We start from the raw sequence: 22,347 nt of genomic DNA, 5'->3' as shown, positions 1-22,347 counted from the left end.
GACCGGGGCTCGGTAGAAGTCCTTTGTTCCAGGCTGACGGTACTTGGGAGGCTGAGGCAGAAGGATCAGGAGTTCGAGGTCAGGCGAGGCTACATGAGACTATGTCTCAAGAAGAAATAGACTCATTACTACACCCTAACCCGCTGCCCTCTTACAGTCAACTTAGGGACTGTTATTGTGGACCGTGGTGTAAGATCCAGCGTCAGTTCGAATCTAGATTGCGACATTATGTGTCACTCCAAACCCAACTCCTGCCCACAAGGGTCGTTGTTCCCTTTTCTAGTTCCCTGCCGTGTCTCTTCCCTTGTCCCACCTCAGTTGTTTGCACCTGGGAGTGATGCGGAACCCCGTTTTAGAGGAAAAGCCAGTTTGCTGGGGTCTTGGGGTTCGAACCCGTGCTACTCTATTATTAACGCTACAACCCCACTGTGCCCCTGTCTGCCGATATCGCCAGTAATGACTACATTTCCCAGCAGGCAGCGTGAGGCTGCGCGTGCGCAATATTCCTGGGAGGTGCACAGCTTGGTGATCCGGATCCAAAGCTGGGATACCAGAGAGCTGCTGAGTCTCCAGTAAGGACGGGCGGACCTAGTCATCCCGGTCCGGGGCGGAGGCACAGGTACTGCGCCCGCGCGGGACCAGACGGGGAGACCCGAGGCCAGTGTCTGAGATTTAGGACCGGAGCCAAAGTTCTGAGGGTCAGTGCCTGAGTTCTGGGGGCCGCAGCCTGAGTTCTGGGGGTCAGTGCCTGAGTTCTGAGGGTCAGTGCCTGAGTTCTGGGGGCCGCAGCCTGAGTTCTGGGGGCCGCAGCCTGAGTTCTGAGGGCCGCAGCCTGAGTTCTCAGGGTCAGTGCCTGAGTTCTGAGGGTCAGTTCCTGAGTTCTGGGGGCCGCAGCCTGAGTTCTGAGGGACAGTGACTGAGTTCTCAGGGTCAGTTCCTGAGTTCTGGGGGCCGCAGCCAAAGTTCTGGGGGTCAGTGCCTGAGTTCTGGGGGCTGCAGCCTGAGTTCTGATGGTCAGTTCGTGAGTTTTGGGGGCCGCAGCCTGAGTTCTGGGGGCCGCAGCCTGAGTTCTGATGATGGTCAGTGCCTGAGTTCTGGGGGCTGGAGTCTGAGTTCTAGGGGCCGGAACCTGAGTTCTGGGGGTCAGTGCCTGAGTTCTGATGGTCAGAGCCTGAGTTCTGAGGGTCAGTGCCTGAGTTCTGGTGGCCTCAGCCTGAGTTCTGATGGTCAGTTCCTGAGTTCTGGGGGCCGCAGCCTGAGTTCTGAGGGTCAGTGCCTGAGTTCTGATGGTCAGTTACTGAGTTCTGGGGGACTCAGCCTGAGTCCTGAGGGTCAGTGTCTGAGTTCTGAGGGTCAGTGCCTGAGTTCTGAGGGACAGTGCCTGAGTTCTGAGGGTCAATGCCTGAGTTCTGGGGGCTGGAGCCTGAGTTCTGGGGGTCAGTGCCTGAGTTCTGGGGGTCAGAGCCTGAGTTCTGATGGTCAGAGCCTGAGTTCTGGGGGCCGCAGCCTGAGTTCTGATGGTCAGTGCCTGAGTTCTGGGGGTCAGAGCCTGAGTTCTGATGGTCAGTACCTGAGTTCTGGGGGCCGGAGCCTGAGTTCTGAGGGTCAGTGCCTGAGTTCTGGGGGCCGCAGCCTGAGTTCTGAGGGTCAGTGCCTGAGTTCTAAGGGTCAGTGCCTGAGTTCTGGGGGTCAGTGCCTGAGTTCTGGGGGCCGCAACCTGAGTTCTGAGGGTCAGTGCCTGAGTTCTGGGGGCCGGATCCTGAGTTCTGATGGTCAGTGCCTGAGTTCTGGGGGCCGGAGTCTGAGTTCTGAGGGTCAGTGCCTGAGTTCTTGGTTGGCTACTGTGTGAAATGGGGACTTTTTTCCTGTGCAGGCCCCATGGGGACTGAACCTGTCACCTGTTGGATCGTGGCTTTCCTAAGAGATTACACCTATCACCATTGTTCTTCAGCCTGGTGATGATGCCAGCCTGAACCTGGGTCCCAGACATGGAGTACCTGCCTGACCCCCAGGACCCCTTAGGGCTCCCAGCCATGGACTTGGAGGAGACCAAAGGCCCCAGGGTGCCCCCTGAGGACCACCCCTCCAGTACCCAGTGGGCCTCGGGACCCAGAGGACCTGTCTCCCTGAGCGAGATGGAACTGGATGCATCTGGTGTGCAGGTGCTGGTCCAGCGGCTGGAAGCTCTGCCTGGTGACTTGGGTGGCCCGTTCCCAAATGGAGAGCCCTGTCCCCTGCACATTGCCACTGGCCAAGGCCTGGCCACCCAGGACAGCACAGACACTGGTGGGCTCTTGTCCGCCGACGTGGGCGGGGATGACCTTCTGGGTCTGCTGAGGTGTGAGGCATCTCTGCCTGCCCAACCGGGACCCCCAGACCACCCAGAGACCACACCCCGTTTGCTGCAGCCGCCCGAAGAGCCAGAGAGGGACCCAGGATCCCCAGGGTGGATGGAGGGGGTGTCGGCAGAGCCAGCAGACAGCAGGAGTTCCAGCAGCTCCCCAGAGCCCTGGCTGGAGACAGCGCCCCTGGTGACACAGCAGGAGCCCCCTGTGGGTGCCCAGGTAACATCCAACCCATGAATCCTGACCTTGGGGGCCTGCAGCGCAGCCCGGGGACCCAGCCTGTCCCTCTTCTATCTTCCAGAGCCCTGAGACCCTGGCCTCATGCCCTGCTGTCTCAGAGGGTAAGTGCCCCTTCTCACACAGGACCAGAATGTTCTAGAACAGACCACATCCAGACTCCCAAACTTGACACGTTTGCCAGTGAGGATGCAGGGTTAGAGAGGATGGCTGAATGAGACCCTGGATGGCTAGAGATGAGATATAGGATGGAAAGTATCCTAGAAACTGCTGTCCACAACATGGCCAGCTCCAGGCTGCTGCGGGAGGGTGCTCCTAGGACCTAAAGATGATATTTACAGGACTTTTTTGTTTGTTTTGTTTTTATTTTTCGAGACAGGGTTTCTTTGTAGCTTTGGTACCTGTCCTGGAACTAGCTCTTGTAGACCAGGCTGGCCTCAAACTCACCGAGATCCACCTACCTCTGCCTTCTGAGTGCTGGGATTAAAGGTGTGCGCCACCACCATTTGGCAAGGCATTTATAGTTTTGTGCGAATTTTTGAGGGCTGGGAGGCATCTAAGTGGACACAGCACACCAGCATGAGGACCTGGGTTCGAATCCGGGGAGGCATCTAAGTGGACATGGCACACCAGCATGAGGACCTGGGTTCGAATCTGGGAGCAGGCATCTGAGTGGATACAGTACACCAGCATGAGGACCTGTGTTCGAATCTGGGGAGGCATCTGAGTAGACATGGCACACCAGCATGAGGACCTGGGTTCGAATCCTCATTGCCCACTCAAGGAGCCAGGGAGTCCGTGTGGTCCTGCATCACAGAAGACTCTAGGACTGTGGTTAATCCTATGATTTATCTCAGGAATGTCCAAGCTGATGGTTTTGCCCAGTTTTGCATAGGACTGAATGTTCTAGAACCACAGAAAGAACAGGGTCCTACATCAGCTTCAGGGTGACCTGGAAGTTGCAGGTCAGCATCTGGGCGTGCTGGCAACCACCTGACTCCAGCACATAGGAAGCTGGGACGGGATGGCAGGTTCCATACTGGTCTGAGCTCCATAGGCCCAGGGTTAAAAACCAAAGTGGTGTGGAATTGAGGAAGGGTCTTTCCGCATTGCAGCTCAGATGGAAAGGGATCCTGGCACTCGGGAGCCTGGAAAGACTGGGGTGGAAGAGTGTTCTGGCTGCCGGGGGCAGGGAATAGCCAGGTCTCAGCAGCATCGCAGCTCACAGGGTCTGGGCGGAATTGCCTGAGGGCTGTCAAGGACCCGGGCTTTGAGATGCTGTGGATTTTTTGGGCTGTCTGGAGAGAATTCTAGGTCACTGTGGAAAATGGCCTTGAAGCCAGGTGGTGGTGGCACACGCCTTTAATCCCAGCACTCGGGAGGCAGAGGCAGGCGGATCTCTGAATTTGAGGCCAGCCTGGTCTACAAGAGCTAGTTCCAGGACAGGCTCCAAAGCTACAGAGAAACCCTGTCTTGAAAAAAAGAAAGAAAAAAGAAAAGAAGGGAAGGAAGAAAGAAAGAAAGAAAGAAAGAAAGAAAGAAAGAAAGAAAGAAATGACCTTGATCCTCCTCTTTCTTTTTCCTTTTTGGCATTTTATTGCTATGACAAAGAAGGGGCTTGGAGGATGGCGTGTGGGAGGCGATTCTCACCCATCATGTGGAGTCCCAGGTTGTCTTAGGTTGTCGTGCTTGGCTGCAGAGCGCCCTGTACCCCACTGAGACATCTTGCTGGCCCCTGCCCAATTCTGGAATGTTAGGGGTTTGAGACACCACAGTGAGGCCATTGGCTTTCAGCCCAGTCAGGTTAGTCTAGAAGAGGGGTCCGTGAGCCCCGGGTCCTGCTGAGGGTGCATCATAGTAGGGGTGATGCTTCCCAGGAGTTCTGGGAGCGGCAGGTATACAACAGGCTAGCCTACACTGGAGCTGGAGCCCCGTGGATCCTTCTAGAACAGGTCTAGAGCACCACGGGTCTAGCCTATACTAATCCCCGGGACAGGCCTGGCCTAAAGGTGCCCCTCGCTGTCACCCGCAGTTCCAGGTCCCTGTGGACACGAGGAGCTCGTGGACGGTGTCATCTTCACTGCGAAATATCTGGGCTCCACCCAGCTGCTGTCAGAGCGTAGCCCGCCGCCCAGCACGCGCATGGCGCAGGCGCAGGAGGCTGTGGACCGCGTCAAGGTGAGCCAGGGTGGAGTTGCTGGGGCTGCATGGCGTGGTGTCCTGAATGGCCGCGAATCCGCGTGACCCACCCCCCTCCACACAGGCCCCCGAAGGTGAGACCCAACCAATGGTAGAGGTGGACATCTTTATCTCCACCAAGAGGGTCAAGGTGCTGGCCGCCGACTCACAGGTACCCAGAGGGCCAGGCTTTGGCTGTGGTGGACTCTCGGGAATCTCCAGAGGTCCCCAGCCCATTCATCACGTGTCCACAGGACGCCCTGATGGACCACGCCCTGCAGACCATCTCCTACATTGCGGACATCGGGCCGGTGCTGGTCGTGATGGCCCGGAGACGGATGGCCAGGAGGACCACTCCCCAGGACCGCAGTCGGCGTCTCTACAAGATGCTGTGCCATGTCTTCCATTCGGAGGATGTAAGCAGCCAAGCCCTGCCCCCCTCCTTGAGGTTTCTTGAAGGTGTGGGCCTTGGAACTGGGGCTTTGTAGGATGTGAAGGAGCTTGCTGTCCTCCCACAGGCCCAGCTTATCGCCCAGGCCATCGGCCAGGCCTTCAGCATTGCCTACAGCCAGTTCCTGCAGGAGAATGGGATCGACCCCAGCCAAGTGGGCATGCGGCCCTCGGATGCTGCCAGCCACCCGCACAATGGCGACCTGGACCACTTCTGCAATAGCCAGAACTGCAGGGAGGTAAGTGAGGGCTCGGGTCCGCTGGCAAGTCCGCCACCCCGCCCCAAAGCCTGGCCCCGCCCCTGTCTTACAGAGGGCCCTCGTTAGGCCCCGCCCCCTGAGCCCCGCCCACGCGGCCCCGCCCCCAGGTCTGTATCCAGAAGAGGCCGGGAGAGGCCCTGGGCGTCGCCCTGGTTGAGTCCGGCTGGGGCTCCCTGCTGCCCACCGCTGTCATCGCCAACCTGCTTCACGGGGGCCCTGCCGAGCGCTCCGGGGCCCTCAGCATCGGGGACCGTGTCACCGCCATCAATGGGACCAGCCTGGTGGGGCTGTCCCTGGCCGCCTGCCAGGCCGCCGTGCGTGTGAGTCGCGGTTCCGTGGGGACCAGCCCCAGGGGTGCCACTGATCACAGCCCCACGCCGCCCGAGGGATAGGCGGGTGGATAGACTGAGGCCTGCGGAGGCCTAAACAGCACGGTGGGTCCCTCAGGAGGTGCGGCGACACTCGTCAGTGACACTGAGTATCATCCACTGCCCTCCGGTCACCACGGCCGTCATCCGGCGGCCCCATGTGCGCGAGCAGCTGGGCTTCTGCGTGGAGGATGGCATCGTGAGGCTGGGACCTCCAGGCCGGGTGTGGGGTGGAGGCTAGCCCACAGCCCAGGGATGGGTCCTGAGTGCCGTGTCTCCCCCCAGATCTGCAGTCTGCTGCGTGGGGGTGCGGCCGAGCGCGGGGGTGTCCGCGTGGGACACCGCATCATCGAGGTCAATGGGCAGAGCGTGGTGGCCATGCCCCACGCACGCATCATCCAGCTGCTCACTGAGGCGCGGGAGGTGCGAGAGGGGGGCATCACCTGACCCCATCACCCGACCTCACCTCTAAGCCTGTCACCCCTGCCCCTCACCCTGTCACCCCACCTCACCTCTGCCCCATCGTCCTGACCCCATCACCCCGATTCACCTCTAAGCCTGTCACCCCTGCACCTCACCTCTGCCCCATTCCCTGACCTCATCTGTAACCCATCACCCCTGACCCCTAGATTCACATCAAGACGATGCCAGCTGCCACCTACCGGCTGCTCACGGGGCAGGAACAGCCGGTGTACCTGTGACCGCCCTGCCCTCGCGTGCCTTCGTCCCGGCCACCACCTCTCTCGACCCACAGGGACCCCAGAATCCTCAGCCTTATATTACTTTCTAATGTTAAAGAAAATTAAGGTTTATTAAATGGTCAGAGGCTCTGGGTCCTACAAGGGAAACTGAGGCTCCAGGGAGCAGGAGGCAGGGCTTGTGACCTCTGAGGTCACAGGTCACAGATCGGTGGCTGGGCCCCAGTCGTAGGCGTCGTCATCGGAGGACTCAACATCCCGGGCTCTCGTGAACTTCCTCCTTAGAGCTTCGCGCTCGTAGGTCCTGGAGGCAGAAGTGGGTGCAGGGCGGCGATGGGGTGCGTGCTGGGGAGGACGGTGGGGAGGGGGTGAGGGTGCGCGGTGAGGAGGAGGTGGGGATGCACAATGTGACCTTGTCCAGCCGACCCCACCAGGCAGGGCCCGATATTTAACTGTGGGCTGGGACTTGCAAGCAAACTCCTACACATCCTGAGAAGCCACAGCCCCAATGCCCTTTCTTCATTAGGCCTTCATCCCTGAGGACTCTGTCCTCAAGTCCTGACTGCGTGGGGTGCGGAGTGGCCCTGCGTCCCTCAAGGGCGCTTACCGCATGCTGTCCTCGTGCCACTGGCCCTGAGGATGGCGGCTGCCAGCCTGGAGGGAAGAGAAAGGCGGTGACCCGCTGACATACGCAGAGGGGGTGGGGGGTGACCAGGCGCACAGGAGGGTCCCACTCCCCCACCGCGCGGGGCCGTGCCCACCTGTGTCTCAAACTCGGCGGTGATCCCCCCGTGACCCCTCAGCCCCTCGTGGTCTTCCACCCATGCAGGCTCCGAAGACCGGGCCAGAGCGGGGACGGGGGACTCCTCATCGGCGTCCTGGGGCCCGCTGCCCTCGCCGTCTGTGTAGGCGCCGTCCGTGTCCTCATAGTCGCTGTTGGCCCGACTGTCACAGCTGAGGTCCCCAGAGCTGGTATCCAGGCCGCGGCCCGGCAGATCAAGGTCCTCGGATGAGCCGTCCAGCTGTGGGGAACAGGATGCTGTGACCCTAGGGGAAACCAAGGTCCCAGCCCCAATGCCAGCCTCCATTACCCCATGCTCGGCCAACTTCTATGAATCCTACAAAGTCCCGGATCCAAAGTCCAGCCCTAAGGGCAGGAGCTTGCTCAAGCAAAATCTTGGCTACTGCATACTTGGAAGCCACAACCTGGTTACTTATGGGGTTTGCCCAGGCTATGACCTCCCTTCTCCGCACCCCGCACCTGGTCTTCTGCAGTCCAGATAGGTCGCGTCTGCTGCTGCTGCACCACGGCCTTGATCTCCTGGTACCAGGAGTCATCGGTACCGTGCAGGGGGACGGTGGCTGCGAAGACGGGGGCAGACGTCACCCCGGCGCCTCCTCTACACGCCCCCCCCCCCCGCGCGCGTACTGCCCTCCCCACCCCTGCACCTGTGAAGAGGTGCCCGCTGTGTTTCTGGAGCTTCTGCGCTTGCGCATACAGGCGGCGGCTGCTGCGGCGGGAGGCAGGGGCCAGCCACTCCCGCAGAGCCTTCAGGGCCCGGCGGCTTTCGGGGATGCAGAAGATCACGATGGGGTAGTACTGAACATAGTTGAGGCGCTCGATGGCTGAGGGGGTGACGTCCAGGAGCGCGTGCCTGTCCTGGGTCACGGGCGGGGTAAGAGGCAGGTGAGGGGTCCGCTGTGGCTGGGAACCCGGATCCCCCCACAAGTGTACGGCTCCGGGTATTCGAACTTGGGTCCTTCCAGAGTGCGGACTCAGGGGTGTGGACCTGAGACCCGCGTCCCGCAGGAGCCCGCAGCGGCACCGCTGCCCCAGAGGGGATCCCTCCGTGCACATGCGGCGCCTCAGGTTCCCCATGCCCGTGCTCACCCTCTCGGCGATCACCCGCACCGTGTCCAGTTTGATAATCTTGGATGGGTTGTCAGTCCGGGACACGCTTTCTGAGGAGGCAGGGAACCCGGCTGATGTCACCCACGGTGTCCCCCACCAGGGTGTGCACACCAACCCCAGCCCCTTTCCCACCCTCCCACTTCCTGTGGCTCTGCCTACTGCAGGGACCTCCCGGAAGTAGGACCCCACAGCCCGTTGGGCTTCCTTTCTTTTTCCTGGCTGAGTAACAGTCCTCCACCATGTGCTTGTCTGGGGCCTGACTCTCCGTCCATCCGCACATCAACCCCAGCGATTGTATTTCCTGATGACTAATGGGGTTGCAGGTGACTTTGCCCTTTGAACGCCACCCAGCATCTTCCAGGGGCCTCCTCTCTGAGCAATCTGTTCTATCTGGTTCTCTGTGTGAGGAGCCCTCTAAGACTCCCCAGCCCCCTAGAGCCACCCCACCGCTAAACACTCACTCCTGAGCCACACCCACGGGCCTCGGTTTCCCCTTTTGATATTTTAAAAGATGGAGTTGATGTAGCCCAAGCTGGCCTCTATGTAGTCAGCACTGACCCTGGACGCCTGATGGCAGGCCCAGTTTATGCTGGGATGGAGACATGATTTGAATACAGAGTTTCATTAAGTTGACCAGGCTGTCCTGAAACCTGCCATCCTCCTGCCTCAGCCTTGAAGCAGCAGGGATCACAGGTGGGATGATGTATGAACGTCCGTAGTTAAGAGTGAAACAAAATTTTAAAAATAAAGAAAAAAAAAAAACTGAACAACTCTTCAGCAAATGAGAAGGCGGTGTGTTTGCCTCAGTTCCCAGAGGCCAACAAATTGCGCCCAGATCGATTGACAATGTCTGGCCCTGGCATTGAGTGCAGTGGTTGTCGTGAGCTATGGTTGATCAATGTCGTCTGGCCTGGCAGAGGTGGGGATGGGGCAGTGGGAGCGGGTGGGAGCTGGCATCGATTGATGCTGTCTGGACCAGGCACGGGTGGGGGTTGGGAGGCAGGTGGGAGCTGGCATTGATTGATGCTGCCTGGCCCTGGCACGGGTGGAGGAGAGGGTGGGACACCCCCTTCATGGCTGCCCTCATGCCATGTCTTACCTGCGATTTCGAACTGATCGGGCATCTCTGCTGTCAGCCTCTTCATGGCGATGTCGGCCACCGGTCCTAGGATCACCACCGGGCGCTTAAAGCTGGCTGGGAAGTGGAGAAAGTGGCGAGGTCAGGTTCAGGGTCAGGGTGCTCAAGCCAGAAGCCTGGGAAGCTGAGGCAGGAGGATTGCTGCAAGTTCAAGACCGGCAAACAAAGAAGTTCTGTTTTGTTTCTGATCCTATTTGGGACTACTAGATGTGGAACAGACTGGCAGGTAACTACAGTCACACTGTGTCTGGTCGTTGGTTTGATTTTATAAATAAAGTTTTATTGAGATACCATCTGTCTGCCTTCTTCTCCTGAGGAGCAGTCAACTGAGCACAGTTGGGCCGATAGAGTCAAACATGTCTGAGGTTTTTTTTTTCTTAAGATTTTTAGTAATTTATTTAGACACAAGGTCTCTCTGTGTAGCCCTGGCTGTCCTGGAACTCACTCTGTAGATCAGGCTGGTCTCGAAGGTGGGGGAAAGGTTTGTGCCACCCAACAGAACCGAGGGGAAGGCAGGCAATGGTCTTGAGGCCCTGTGACCTGGTGAGGAGGGTCCCTCCCACGACCACCCACCTTCTCGCAGCACCACACGTTCGTAGGGCGGGTAGTGTCCCTGCTTGGTCAGCACCGACAAATCCTCGCGGCTCCGCTGTGTAGTCTTCTTGGTCCCTCGGCGGAGACCTCGGAGCCGCCAGAACTCGGCCCGTGGGTTGGAGGCCAAGGGGGCGCCTGGGCCAACGCCCGCTGCCCGCTGCGCAGCCTCCAAGCTGGCCAGCTGCTCTGCCCTGGGGAGCACAGGGGACATGAGGGGCAGAACACGGCCTAGAGAGGCAGGACTGAGTCAGGCTGAGGACCCTGAACTGGGGACGTCCGGGGTGGGTCCTGAGAGGAAGGCAGGAAAGGCTGCGCTGCTGATTCTGAAGAGAAGATGGGGCCACAAGCCAAGGGATGTGCGGCCTCTGGATGCTGGTACCCGGGAGGAGTTGGATACTGGGAAGAAACTCAGCCTCAGAAATCAATGGATAAATAAGGCCATATCTGCGCTCAGTATACAGTGGCTGCAGCACACTCCCCAGCCCACACCACTGTGACTCATCCCAGGGAGCCCTAGGCAAATGGGGAAACTGAGGCGCGAGCCTGAGGAGCTCCTCCCACCTGCTCTGATTGGGGATGACACCGCGTTCTTGCTCTCGGAGATCTCTGCCCATGCGGGCGGCCAGCCAGAGGCCACCACGACCACCATAGCCAGACCCCGAGCCACGGTACAAAGTGTCCACTACGTGGAAGACGTCACCACGAGTGAAGCCCAGGCCGTAGGGTGGGCTCGGCTCCAGCTCGAAGTGCGTGCGGATGTAGAAGGAGTCACCCACGCGGGACTGGACCATTTTCCTGAAGACTGAGGACAGAGGTGGGGGAGGGTGTCTTCGCGAGCTCCTCAGGGGCCCATCCCTCCCTGGGGACCTCACAGCTTGCTGTCCCTGCGGGGCCTGGAGCTTTGGGTCTTTGTTTTATTTAATTTAATTAATTAATTTATTTATTTTTGGTTTTTCGACACAGGGTTTCTCTGTAGCTTTGGAGCCTGTCCTGGAACTAGCTCTTGTAGACCAGGTTGGCCTCGAACTCACAGAGATCTGCCTGCCTCTGCCTCCCAAGGGGGGGGGGGGCGCCACCACCACCCAGCTTTTTTTTTTTTAAGATTCATGTATTTCTTATGTATGTAGTGTTCTACCTCTGCCTGCACCCCAGATCTCATTACAGATCTCTGTGAGCCACCATGTGGGTTCTGGGCGGGAACTGAACTCAGGACCTCTAGGAAAAGCAGCCAGTGCCGTTAACCCGCTGAGCCATCTCTCCAGACCCCTTTGTTTTATTTTTTTCGAGACAGGGTCTCTCCGTGTAGCCCTGGCTGTACTGGAACTCTCTCTGTCGACCAGGCTGGACTCCACTCGCCGCCTGCCTCTGCCTCCAAGTGCTGGGATTAAAGGTGCGCGCTATCATGGTGGCCGGTGAGGCCAGAGGTTGAGGTTGGACTCAGCAGCTCTGCCAGCCTGGCGGTGACCCCAGGGATGCACCTGTCTCCACATCCCCATAGCTGGTCCAGGGCTTAGAGTTTGGCTTTTTGTTTTTTTGTTTTTTTTATTTGAGACAGGGTTTCACTGTAGCCCTGGCTGTCCTGGAACTCACACTGTAGACCAGGCTGGCCTCCAACTCACGAGTTCTGCCTGCACATGCCTCCCAAGTGTTGGGTGATGTGCCGCCACCACCTGGCTAGTGTCTGGATTTTCATGGGGGGTCCGGGTGCCTGCGGGGACACCTCAGGGACACTCACTGTCCTGCTTGCTCTGCGTCACAAGCTCCATGTTGTCCCCTGGCGGTAGCTCCAACAGGAAGTTCACAGCTTCCTCCCGGGTCAGGTTCCGGAATGGCATGCCGTTCACCTGCCGGAAAAGGGGTGGGGGTGAGGGTGAGAGGGTGGAGCTGGCACCTGAGCCACTGCCTCCTCAGTGTCTCTGTGACCGGATCTCACCAAACGGCTGAGTGTCATACAGACCCAGGGAGGAGCCAGGCTTAGTACACACAGCCAAGTCTGAAAGCCCCAGACCGTGTTGAGGGACCCAACCCCATCCCATCACCATGTAAAAACTCTAGGGGTTAGTGAGAGAGCTCAGCGGGGAATTGATTGCTATGCAAGTATGAAGACCTGAATTCGAATCCCTGCCACCCATGGAAAGTCAGGCTTGGGGTGCAGGCCTGTGATCCCAACGATTCAGGGATAGTAAGTTGCAGGCCAGCCTGGGCTACCAGGAGGACCCAGGGCCACATTCCCGGGGCCAGCTGTCCCCATGTCACCTGTAAGATCTCGTCCCCTTCCTGGATGCCCTGACCGTCGGCTGGGCTGCCTTCCTGCACCCCGGACACGAAGATGCCCACGTCGTTGCCGCCAGCCAGCCGCAGGCCAATGCTCGCACCCTTGGGGAAGCGCACGACACGCATGTCGGGGCTGTAGCTACCAGAGAGGAGGGTGATCAGGCCATGGTGGTGGTGGGTGCCCTCACCCCTAGAGGCCTCGGTTTCCCAAACAGTCCAGATGACAGTTGCTGACATTCCACAAGCAGGGAGTTGGGGTTACATGGGCTGGGAGGACAGCTGAAGGATGTGAAACCTCCGGAATCACATGCTCATCTGATATACCCACCCGCGATCTGACAGGCTCTGCTGGCTGGGGACCCGATAAATGTCATAGCGGCTTTCTCCAGGATACTCTACGAGAAACCGAGAAACCAGCAGCCTTCATTCGTTCAGAGCATACAAATACTGCACAGAGCAAAGAGCCAACCGAGATGGGGCTCCACCTCCCAGCACCTCACTGAGGATTCTAGGCGGGGCTCCACCCTGACCACGCCCCCAGTCCCTCACTGGGGATTCTAGGCGGGGCTCCACCTGACCACGCCCCCAGTCCCTCCTCTCCCCTCCCTGCCGGGCTTTTAGCGTGGCTGCTGCAGGTGAGGAACAGTCCAGCAATGAGTGCTCACCTGGTTCAGCAATGGCTCTTGAATCCACTGACCATTCCCGCCTCCGGGGCTGCGGGCTCTCCCTGGGTGAAACGAGAGCCCAGTGAGTCGGGGTGCATCTGCATGGCCCCCCCTAGACATAGGGTCACCTCTGCAACTAGGTAGAGCAAGGGTCTGGCCTGTCACAGCTACCACCCTGCACTCACATCGGAGAGCTTGGCTGGCTGGCCTCGGGGCTCCGCTGACTCTGCAGAGGTGGCGGAGGGATGTGGGTTGGGGGCGCCTGGGACAGTTCCGAGGTCAGGTCTGAGATGTCTGTAGAGGAGGGGCAGCGGGTAAGCCAGGGTCACACCTGGTCATGGCGTTATTGTCACACTGGGAACCACGCAGGCCCTGAAGAGCCAGCTATGCCACTGTGGACTTGCAAGGCTTGAGGTCAGTTCTCATCCCTCTCTGAATCTCCGGGAGCCAAGCTTGGAGTTGCCCTCCTCACCTTCCATAAGGGAGCTGTCGCTGTCACTCACTGCGGGAGGGATGTTCACTAGGAACTGCCCGCTATCCCTCAGCACCAGCAGGGTCAGCTCCCCCTCTGACTCCTCGATGAGTTGCCGTGTGTCGCTCAGGGACAGATTCGCACTTGACACCCCATTGATCTGAAAGGGATCGGTAGAAATAAACCCGAGTGTCAAGAAGCAGCATGGGATTGAGGGGGGACTGGAAACATTTGGCTTGGTGAGTGGATCCCGAAACAGACAAGAGGAGGATTGGAAATAATTCCTGGTGCTGGGAGCACGCCACTGCCCGCCTTAGCCTCAGTTTCCCCACCTGAAGCATAATCCTGGCCTCACCTGCAAGATAAGGTCTCCTTCCTGCAGCCCGCGGTTCCGGGCAGCGAGGCCAGAATCTGTGATGTGTTTTATGAAGATCTGGCTACCCAGCTTCACTCCGAACTCTAGAGGGGAGAAGACCAAGATCATTTAACCTGACATTGAAGTAACGTATAATCCTGGAGAGGTGGCTCGGAGGTTAAGAGAACTGACTGCTCTTCCGGAGGATCTGGGTTCAATTCTCAGCACCCACATGGCAGCTCACAACCATCTGTAATAGGATCTGATGCGCTCTTTTGGCTGCAGCGACACATGCAGGCAGAACACTGCACACATAATAATAAATACATAAGTCTTAAAAAAAATTTCCAGGCCGGGTCGTGGTGGCACATGCCTTTAATCCCAGCACTCGGGAGGCAGAGGCAGGCGGATCTTTCTGAGTTCGAGGCCAGCCTGGTCTACAAGAGCTAGTTCCAGGACAGGCTCCAAAACTGCAAAGAAACCCTGTCTCAAAAAACAAAACAAAAAATAAAATTTCCTGCTTTAGCCTCTAAAGTGGGCGGGGGTCCACCCTGACCACGCCTCTACTGAGTGATGGCTCCACCCTGGCCACACCCCCTGACTGGAGGATTCTAGGTGGAGGGAAGGTAGGGGGGCATCCATCATGTTCCCAGTGCCTGAGGATTTTTTTTTCTGTTTTGGGGTCCAACCCAGTCCCCTCACCCTCGCTGTTTCTTCTCTTCACCAGCACGGACTTGAGCGGCCTCATGAGCACATCCTGCTTCGGCAAGCGCTTGTAGCCAGATACCAGGTCCAGTCCGTTGGGCTCAGATCTACCACCCGAGCTCTGGTGCCGGTGACTACCCACGCGGCTACGGCGTCCTGCCTTGGTCCGGCGAGAACGCTCACCCCAAGATCGGCCAGAGCCGCTGGAGGAGTCGCCCTCATAGCCCCGGCCATGGTCAACTTCCTCCCGGTCTGAGAGCTGGTGGCCCGGTGATGTGCTGGCCTTGGTGACAGGTAGCTGCACCCTACGAGGGCGCTTCACTGTCTGTGGGAGGGAGGAGAGACATCAGAAGAGGCAGGAAGAGTGGACCCTAGGGAATCCAGCCCTTCTCTGGGCTCAGCACCAAAGTTGTCATCTGACTGGGCCCGTGTGTGACTCTGTGGAGGAGGGGGTCCCCATATGAGCACAACTGTGGGCTCTTTCCCCAGCACACCAGCTACGCAGGAGGAGGTCCTTCGCCCATCAGTCCAGGATGGCCACTCTGACTATACAAGGGACTGAGGCAGGAGGATCAAGACTTAAAAATTAGGGGCTGGAGAGGGGGCTCAGCAGTTAGCTCACTGGCTGCCTTTTCATAGAACCCGAGTTCAGTTCCCAGCACCCACATGGCAGCTCACAACTGTCTGTGACTGTGGTCTCATGGTGTGTACTCTTTCGGTGGACAGAGAGATGTCCAGGCAGACAAAACACCCACATACATAAAATAAATAAGTTTAACAAAAAAGAATGAAAGATTCCGGAAAAGAGATTGAGAAAAATAAAAAGGAAAAAGAGAGCTGTGCCTGCCTAGACTCTTCCAGTGATGGGCTGTGGGCGTGGTTAGAGTGGAGCCCCGCCTAGAATTCCCAGTGAGGGGGATGGGGGCGTGGTCATGGGGAAGCCCCGCCTAGAATTCCCAGTGACAGGCTGGGGCGTGGTCAGAGCTGAGCACAGACTCAGTGTGCCCTATCCTGAGTTCCATTCCCAGCACCTCCAGATAAACATGCTAACGGAATTATATATGCTCCCTCCAGTATCACAGGACCTCCTGGCTTATTGAACGTGGACTCAGTTTCCCCAACCTATGCCCACTCACAATGTTGGCCGTTTTGTTGCAGGTTTTCAGAATCTGGATGGCGAAGGCAGACGTGACGTTCTCCACGGAGACCCCATTCACCATGACGATGTGGTCCCCGGTCCTGAGGGAGTGGCCCAAGTGAGGAAGCTCAGGGCTGCACCCATCCCGTGGCCATTCCTTGGTGTACCCAGAGTGGTTCTAAGTAGATGTTTTGTTTTTCCCGTCCTGCCCTCCCGTGTGTTCTCTCTCTGTCTCTGCGTCTCTCTGTGTGTCTTTTTCTCCCTCCCTCCACCACCCATGGCTCTGTCCACCGGATTCCTGGAACCCTGCTTGCAATCTTTCTGTTACAGTTCCCTGCCATCCTGCCCTGGGGCTCTGCCCTGCCTCTGGGACCGGGAAGTGTTAGGGACAGGAGGCCCTGTTGACGGAGCTACAGGTGCCGGGTGTTCTCTGGCCCTTATGCTGCCCCCCGCCGCCCCCATCGCGTTCCGAGTCTCACTGGAGCCTGCCCACGGCCGGGCCTCCGGGCACAACGTCGGACACGATCACGGATCTGCTGTCGGGGTCGTGGCCTCCAGAGATGGCGATGCCGAAGCCGCGGCGGGGGTCCTGAGGGACACAGACGACAGGGCGTTACTTCCCGGGCCCAGGGGCTCCCCCTCCGTCAGGGTCAGGCCGCAGCTCACCTTGTACAGCGTGGCCGTGTGCTGTTCCCAGATGGTCAGTTCCTCCATGTCTGCCACCTACGGGGACAGGGACAGGCTCATGGGGCCTGAGAAGACCACCTTCCTCAGCTGCAGCCACAAGGGAGTCCTGCCTGCCCCCAAACCCAGCTCACAGGCTGGGCCCCTCCTCCAGATCTGCCTGCCGGGCTTCTGGGCGAGGTGGCCCTGGGGTACGCCCCCCTTCCCGCACTCCGAGAGCTAAAACCTTCAGGATGGCATCTTAATGTCACATAACCCAACCTGTCCCGCCCACACCCCCTCTCTGAGGAGCTGTGTGACCCCCCTGCTGAGCTGTGACCCCCCCCCCCGCTGAGCTGTGTGACCCCCTCTGCTGAGCTGTGTGACCCCGCCCCCCCACATCTTCCCAGTTCTGATCCCTGGGCTCTAGTTTGCTTTTGGGGATGGGGCTGGCGTGGGACTCTAGCTCCGTCGCCTAGGTAGCTCCAAACTCATGGCCATCCTCCTGCCTCAGCTCCTGGGTGCTGCAGGCACCACAAACCCTTGCTGACTTTCTTCAAGCGCTGGGAAAGGTCCCCGGCTGTGGAATTTTTATTTCTTGCTTTCCTTTAAGATAAGGCTCCGGAGGGTGCCTGGGATGCTGGGGGAGGGGAGGCAGGTGGCCGGGCCTGTCCGGACCTGCCGAGCCTGTCCCCGCTGGTGTGGGCAGGTCCCCTGGGGGTAGCCAGGCTTTGTCTAAAACCCTCCGGGGCTGGCCAAAGCCGTAAGGATTAGCCCGAGCCTAGCTGCCGGTCCCTGATGCTCCCACGAATTTCTCCGCAGTCCCCCGCAGGCTCTCGCCCTTTCGCTTAGCAGTGAGTTCCGGACCAGCCATCAGGAAGCCCAGGCGACCTGCTAGCAGCTACAGCCCTCCGCAAACTCCTATTCAGCCTTCAGAGCCCCAGGACCACGGTCTCTTCCTCTGCTTCCCACACGCACATTTGACACCCCCCTTTGGAGTCTGGGGTGTCACAATCTAATCCCGTTTCCTCTACGGATGCCCCGACTCTGGGCGCTGGCGGTAGGCCGGGCTGGAGGGTCTAGGAACGAATGCTTGAAAACCAGAGGAGGGCGGTTTAAACCCACTCGCTCCCAGCCCCTCCGCCCCGCCCATGTCACCTGCAGGCGCGCAGGCGGCCGGGGGACACTGGCTCCCTGCCCGTCCCTCCCTGCGGGCCAGGTGGCAGGGGGAGGGGCAGGGCTAGGAACAGGTCCGTGGGGCGGGGCCGGGGGAGGTCATTCCTCCCAGGCGGACACAAAGCTTGCAGCGGGGCTTGCTGCCTCAGTTTATCCTTCTGGGGAGTGAAGGACTCCACTCCTGAAGAGCAAAGTCCCCCAGGGTCCCCAGAGCCGGCTACAATCACCCCGCCCTCCAGGCTCCTGAAAGTCTGTACACAGTCGGTGCTCTATAAATGCCAGCGGCCAAGAACAGAACAAAGCCCGATTATCTATCACGTGCGAGCGGGTCTCACAGTCGCGGTGGGATTCGAACTCGGGGCTCTCGGGGGCGGGATCACACCTTTATCGCCCTACGCGGCCCCAGGCTAGGCCCCACTTCTGGGCCTCAGTTTCCCCGGCTGTTAAGCAGGCAGACAAGGTTTGGAAAGCCTGGGTCGCACTCCCGTTCCCTCCCCTGAGCTCCGGAGCTACTCGCCTGGAATCTCACCGCCATGGTGCAAACAGGGGGCCTGGAACCCGACAACCAGCGCCCCTCCGTGGAGAGGGAGGGGCCTGGAGACCGTTGGTCCGCCCCAACCGGAGGCCAGGAGGGTCGCAGACCGGTCGGGCGGCGCTCCTGACGCACCTGTCTTCCTCCCTGGTCGCCCCGCCAGGTCCCGCCCCGCCCGGCCCCGCCCCGCAGCCCTCCAGACCCCGACACGCCCCCATCAGGCCCCACCTCCAGGCCCCGCCCCCGGACACACCCCCTCCCGCAGCCCCACAAGGCCACGCCCCTTCAGTCACGCCCCGCGGCCCCACCAGGCGCCGCCCCACCCGGCACACCCCCACCAGGCCCCACCTCCGCCGGACACGGCACGCCACTCCGCCCCACCAGGCCCCGCCCCTCTGGTACGCCCCCACAACGTCCCGCCCCTCGGGCACGCCCCCACTGGACCCGCCCCGGCACTCCGGTCCCCACACCCGCGATCCGGTCCCGGCTTTCCACACAGCCACGCTGAGCCGGCGGCCGGGGCTGAGAGGACGGCCCGGGCTAATGAGTCCCACCCGTCGCGCTCGGGGTGCACCCGGGTTGGCGGGACGCGGAGGGCGAGGAGGCCGGCGTGTGGCGGGCAGGGACGTGGCAGATGGGGTTCTGAAGTTCAGTTAAGAGTTTGCGGAGATGGGGGGGGCGGGGAGGGGCAGCGATGATCTCCTCCCGCCTCCTCGGCGCGATTGCAGTGAGAGCGCGAAGACCCGAGTTCGAATCCCCCTCGCCCACGGGTGGCTCCGGGAACTGCACAGCCCCCTCGGGGCAGAGTGAGCCCGGGCCAGCCTAGGCTACAGTGAGACCCTCGTCAGGTTCCCGGTCTCCCGGCGTCCGGGGTAGCCGCCCAGCCCAAGGTCAAAGGGCGCGTCCGGACCGAGGCCGAGACCGGTCTGCAGGGTCGGTCAAGGTGGAGCTGACCACGAGGTCTCCGAGCTAAAACCAAAGAGCACGTCCTGCACGGCAGGGTGGGCGGGTGGACTGTGGGTCTGTGCCTCAGTTTCCCCATCTGGAAATGGGAATGACAGTTGCACCTGTTTCCGAGGTTTAGAGGAACATTTACGAAGCTGAGTCACTTAGGGCATATTCTGTCGTTTCAGGCCAGGGTCTGGCTGTGCAGAGGGGTGGGGCGTGGGGGCCGCCGGGATGGACGAGCCCGGAGACCAACCCTGGAGCAAGCGGGACTCCAGAAAGAACCCCAGCCGCATCATTCCTTGCCTCAGTTTCCCCTTCTCAGAAAGGCTAGCACTTGGGACTGCAATTCCAGCTTCGGCCAGCAGGGGGCACGCGGAGCTCAGGAGTGGAACTGGGCGTCGTAGGTCTAGACTGGGTCCCTGTCCCCCCAGCAGCCGTCAGTCTGCGGTCTTCCTCAGCTCCCTGTCGATTGGGGGTTCTGTTGTTTCTAGTCTCACTACGTAGGCCAGGCTGGCCCAGAGCTCACCATGTAGAACCGGGGGAGAGGGGATCCCTCAGTCTGCAGCTGTCTGTACCACCGCGCCGTTTGTGCGTTCTGAATAGTGGGCACAGCTCAGGGGTACAGCTGGACGCAAGGCCCCTGAGGAATAAGGAGGACTCATGGGCGAAAGCCTGACGGACAGTGTCTCTAGCTCAAAATCGGTTCGTAGCTCCGAGAGCCACTTCAGTAATTAAACTTCTGGGCAGGGTCTCATGTGCGCAGCCAGGGCTGGCGGAGGGAGGTGACGAGTTCAAGGTTACCTTTGGCTACTTAGGGAGACAGACGCCATCCTGGGCTACCTGAGATCCTGTCTCCAAAAAAACTGAAAACTGAATTTCTGAGCCTTGCTCCCGATATACCTGGCGGCATACAGTAAACGCTCAATAAACCCACGCATGTCGTTGCTTAGGCAGCCTGTCCCCATAGCCGCTTGCCCCACTGACCTGGCCATGCCCAAGGGTGTTGGGTTCTACCCTGAGCAAACACTGCCTCCCTGGCACCCGGCCAGGCCCAGGAGGAAGGACAGAGCCCAAATTCTCTTCATGGACTTTCCCCAGACTCGGGGCCACACGGAAGTGCCTGCACGGAGGTGACAGGGACTTTTCCTAGATGTCGAGCCTGGGACAGTGTCTTAGGGGTCAATGTCTCCTTCGGGGACAGTCTTACTCTACTATGCATCCCCAGGGAAGTGGCTGACCCTCTGTGGGTCTCTCAGTTCACTTTGTGGCTAATGGGGACCTGCTGCCCCAGCATCTGTGAGTGTAGCCTTGGCTTCTCTGTGGTGCAGAATAAGAAACTGAGGCTGGACTAACACTGTGGCCTACAGCTGAAACTACAACACCAGACCCACCCTGCAACCTGAGCCTTCCTGGTCCAGAATAAAGTCACCTCAGGTGGCAGGACACACCCTCCTGAAGGAATTGTTTCATTCCTTCCTTGTTTGGGGGCAAATGACCCAGAAGCAATCAATTCCTGTTGTGGCCCCCTTTGTTCCCTGTCAGGCATTTGCCATGCCCCTCAGCACACAATTCGAGCCCTGTCCTGTCTGGGTCCCCACAGTGTGTAACCCAGGACAGGTGGCACCCCTCTGCCTTGGGAATTCGGGGTGAGCCTTGGGAGAATTCCAGGAAAACCCGGACATAGTCCACCAGACTTCCCTCACGGGCTAGGGAATAAGGGACCAGCTCGCTGTCCCCACCTCCCTGGCCAGCACCTGCGCTCACAATGACCCTTTGAAGGCTCGGCTGCAGCGTCCCAGGCACGGTGCCAGGGCAAGAACTGCAGCCGCGCAAAGCCTCGGAAACTGTGTCAGATGCCCACGCAGAATGGCGGCTTCCAGCTCCCCCGAGGAGCACTCAGAGCCAACTTGGGGGTCCTGGGGGCCCGAGGCGGGGTCACTTGCATGCATGTGGCCCTCCGGGTGAGCTTGGCTGGAGACTTACCCGTCTGGAAGACTGAGCGGAGGCAGGGTGTGTGGTAGCAGCCGGGTCCTGGATGCACGTCTGGCATGGGTGGCAGGGAGGAGACCCAAGCTGGCTGCTCAGGCCGGATGACCTGTTTGCTCACCGCGCTGCCCTGGCATAACACAGCGAACGCGCGGGCGGGCGCATCCCTGTGTCGGGTGGAGCTGGCGACACTGGGCAATGGTGAGTGCAGGAGGCCGCCCGCAGGTGGGAGGGCGTGTGGCTCTGTCGCAAGGTACTCTCACGTGGACAGGCCTTAACCCCAGAGCACCCAGAGGCCTACCTAGGAATGCACCCCACGGCACCAACCTCGGGGATTACAGAGAAGGCGCTCAGAAAACACTGAGCGCACTAAGGTGTCAAGGGGCTGTGTCCTTTGTGCAACCCACCCGCTGGGCTGACACCAAATAGAACCGGACTTATGGCTGAGCTGTGCCCTGGGACTCGAGGCGGGGCTCCACCCCGACCACGCCCCCTCAGTGAGGGTTCTAGGTGGGGGGCCCACAACCACGCCCCCAGCCCCTCACTGGGAATTCTAGGCGGGGCTCCACCCTGACCACGCCCAAGCCCCTCACTGGGGGATTCTAGATGGCGCCCCACCCTGACCACGCCCCCCTCATTGGGGGTTCTAGGCGGGGCTCCACCCTGACCACGCTCCCAGCCCTTCACTGGAGGATTCTAGGCGGGGCTCCACCCTGACCACGCCCCAGTCTTTCACTGAAGGATTCTAGGGAGATTCCACCCCTGGAGCCTCTCCCAAGATCATTATCCTTTGTATCAGTATTGACTTCACTATGTCTAGATCCTGTCTCTTGTTCCTTCGTGACTTTCCAATTTCAGGTGGAAAAATTTGTTGTTGTTGTTGTTGTTTTGTTTATTTTTAATTTGCTTCCACTTGATTTGAGTACTCATGACCTCACTACTTCCTGTGATTCCCCAAGACTCTCAGCTTTTACCGGGTGTAGTTCTGTGGCAGGAAGGCTTCAGGTTTCTAGCCGGCTCTCCGCAGACGCTGATTCTGAGGCTCCAGGACGTTTGGCAGCACTAGCATTAGTCAGGCTGACTCGGTTCTATCGGTGCGTCTTTCTGGTGGAACAGTCTTAGTGACACACCTGTTGCCTTAGCACAGGGGAAGCTGAGGCAGGAGAGTCAGGGTTATTATCCTAGCAGCCTGAGCTATATGAGTCTCTGCCTCAAAGAAATTTATTACGTTTAGGAGTGGAAGTGTTCTTTAC

The 22,347-nt window shown here is 59.5% G+C and overlaps 2 protein-coding genes across 7 annotated transcripts; one reads left to right on the top strand and one right to left on the bottom strand.

Annotated features, from left to right (window-relative positions):
• The first annotated feature begins 479 nt into the window (after positions 1-479).
• On the top strand, positions 480-6,667 carry Apba3 (amyloid beta precursor protein binding family A member 3). Of its 3 annotated transcripts, XM_038332817.1 has the most exons (12): positions 480-619; positions 1,874-2,162; positions 2,409-2,564; positions 2,647-2,686; positions 4,615-4,760; positions 4,846-4,932; positions 5,015-5,176; positions 5,279-5,449; positions 5,578-5,790; positions 5,918-6,037; positions 6,124-6,261; positions 6,468-6,667. In XM_038332817.1, the coding sequence occupies exons 2-12, from the start codon at positions 1,989-1,991 to the stop codon at positions 6,537-6,539; spliced, it is 1,479 nt and encodes a 492-aa protein (XP_038188745.1). In that variant the 5' UTR covers positions 480-619; positions 1,874-1,988; the 3' UTR covers positions 6,540-6,667. The 3 variants fall into 3 exon arrangements, with proteins under 3 accessions (XP_038188745.1, XP_038188725.1, XP_038188735.1); XM_038332797.1 differs by having other exon boundaries at positions 1,874-2,564; XM_038332807.1 differs by having other exon boundaries at positions 529-698; positions 1,874-2,564.
• On the bottom strand, positions 6,626-21,506 carry Tjp3 (tight junction protein 3). 4 transcript variants are annotated; one of them, XM_038332773.1, is made up of 21 exons: positions 21,092-21,506; positions 16,456-16,512; positions 16,269-16,378; positions 15,788-15,890; positions 14,649-14,976; positions 13,947-14,050; positions 13,592-13,751; positions 13,305-13,413; positions 13,120-13,181; positions 12,783-12,849; positions 12,437-12,593; positions 11,916-12,024; positions 10,742-10,982; positions 10,160-10,371; positions 9,548-9,643; positions 8,428-8,498; positions 7,986-8,196; positions 7,798-7,898; positions 7,298-7,558; positions 7,144-7,190; positions 6,626-6,840 (listed from the first exon to the last, which is right to left on the bottom strand). In XM_038332773.1, exons 2-21 carry the CDS (start codon positions 16,501-16,503, stop codon positions 6,738-6,740), a joined length of 2,700 nt encoding a protein of 899 aa, XP_038188701.1. In that variant the 5' UTR covers positions 16,504-16,512; positions 21,092-21,506; the 3' UTR covers positions 6,626-6,737. The 4 variants fall into 4 exon arrangements, with proteins under 4 accessions (XP_038188701.1, XP_038188712.1, XP_038188681.1 ...); XM_038332784.2 differs by lacking the exon at positions 21,092-21,506 and adding an exon at positions 18,146-18,318 and having other exon boundaries at positions 6,626-6,881; XM_038332753.1 differs by lacking the exon at positions 21,092-21,506 and adding an exon at positions 18,146-18,318.
• Between the last annotated feature and the right edge of the window lie 841 nt (positions 21,507-22,347).

This window comes from Arvicola amphibius, chromosome 1, assembly GCF_903992535.2.
Source record: "Arvicola amphibius chromosome 1, mArvAmp1.2, whole genome shotgun sequence".
Lineage (NCBI taxonomy): Eukaryota > Metazoa > Chordata > Mammalia > Rodentia > Cricetidae > Arvicola > Arvicola amphibius.
The sequence above is the reverse complement of the archived record's forward strand: the minus strand, read 5'-3'. Positions and strand labels throughout refer to the sequence as shown.

What these genes read in the sequence shown, in the direction of transcription:
- Apba3 (XM_038332797.1), top strand. Translation starts at nt 1,989, where the DNA reads ATGGAGTACCTGCCTGACCCCCAGGACCCCTTAGGGCTCCCAGCCATG. An exon ending in CCTGCCAGGCCGCCGTGCGT is followed by an intron (nt 5,791 to 5,917) that starts GTGAGTCGCGGT and finishes TGGGTCCCTCAG; the next exon opens with GAGGTGCGGCGACACTCGTC. An exon ending in TCTGCGTGGAGGATGGCATC is followed by an intron (nt 6,038 to 6,123) that starts GTGAGGCTGGGA and finishes GTCTCCCCCCAG; the next exon opens with ATCTGCAGTCTGCTGCGTGG.
- Tjp3 (XM_038332753.1), bottom strand. An exon ending in AAGGAGACCTTATCTTGCAG is followed by an intron (nt 13,752 to 13,946) that starts GTGAGGCCAGGA and finishes GATCCCTTTCAG; the next exon opens with ATCAATGGGGTGTCAAGTGC. An exon ending in GTCATCCCCAATCAGAGCAG is followed by an intron (nt 10,372 to 10,741) that starts GTGGGAGGAGCT and finishes TGTGCTCCCCAG; the next exon opens with GGCAGAGCAGCTGGCCAGCT.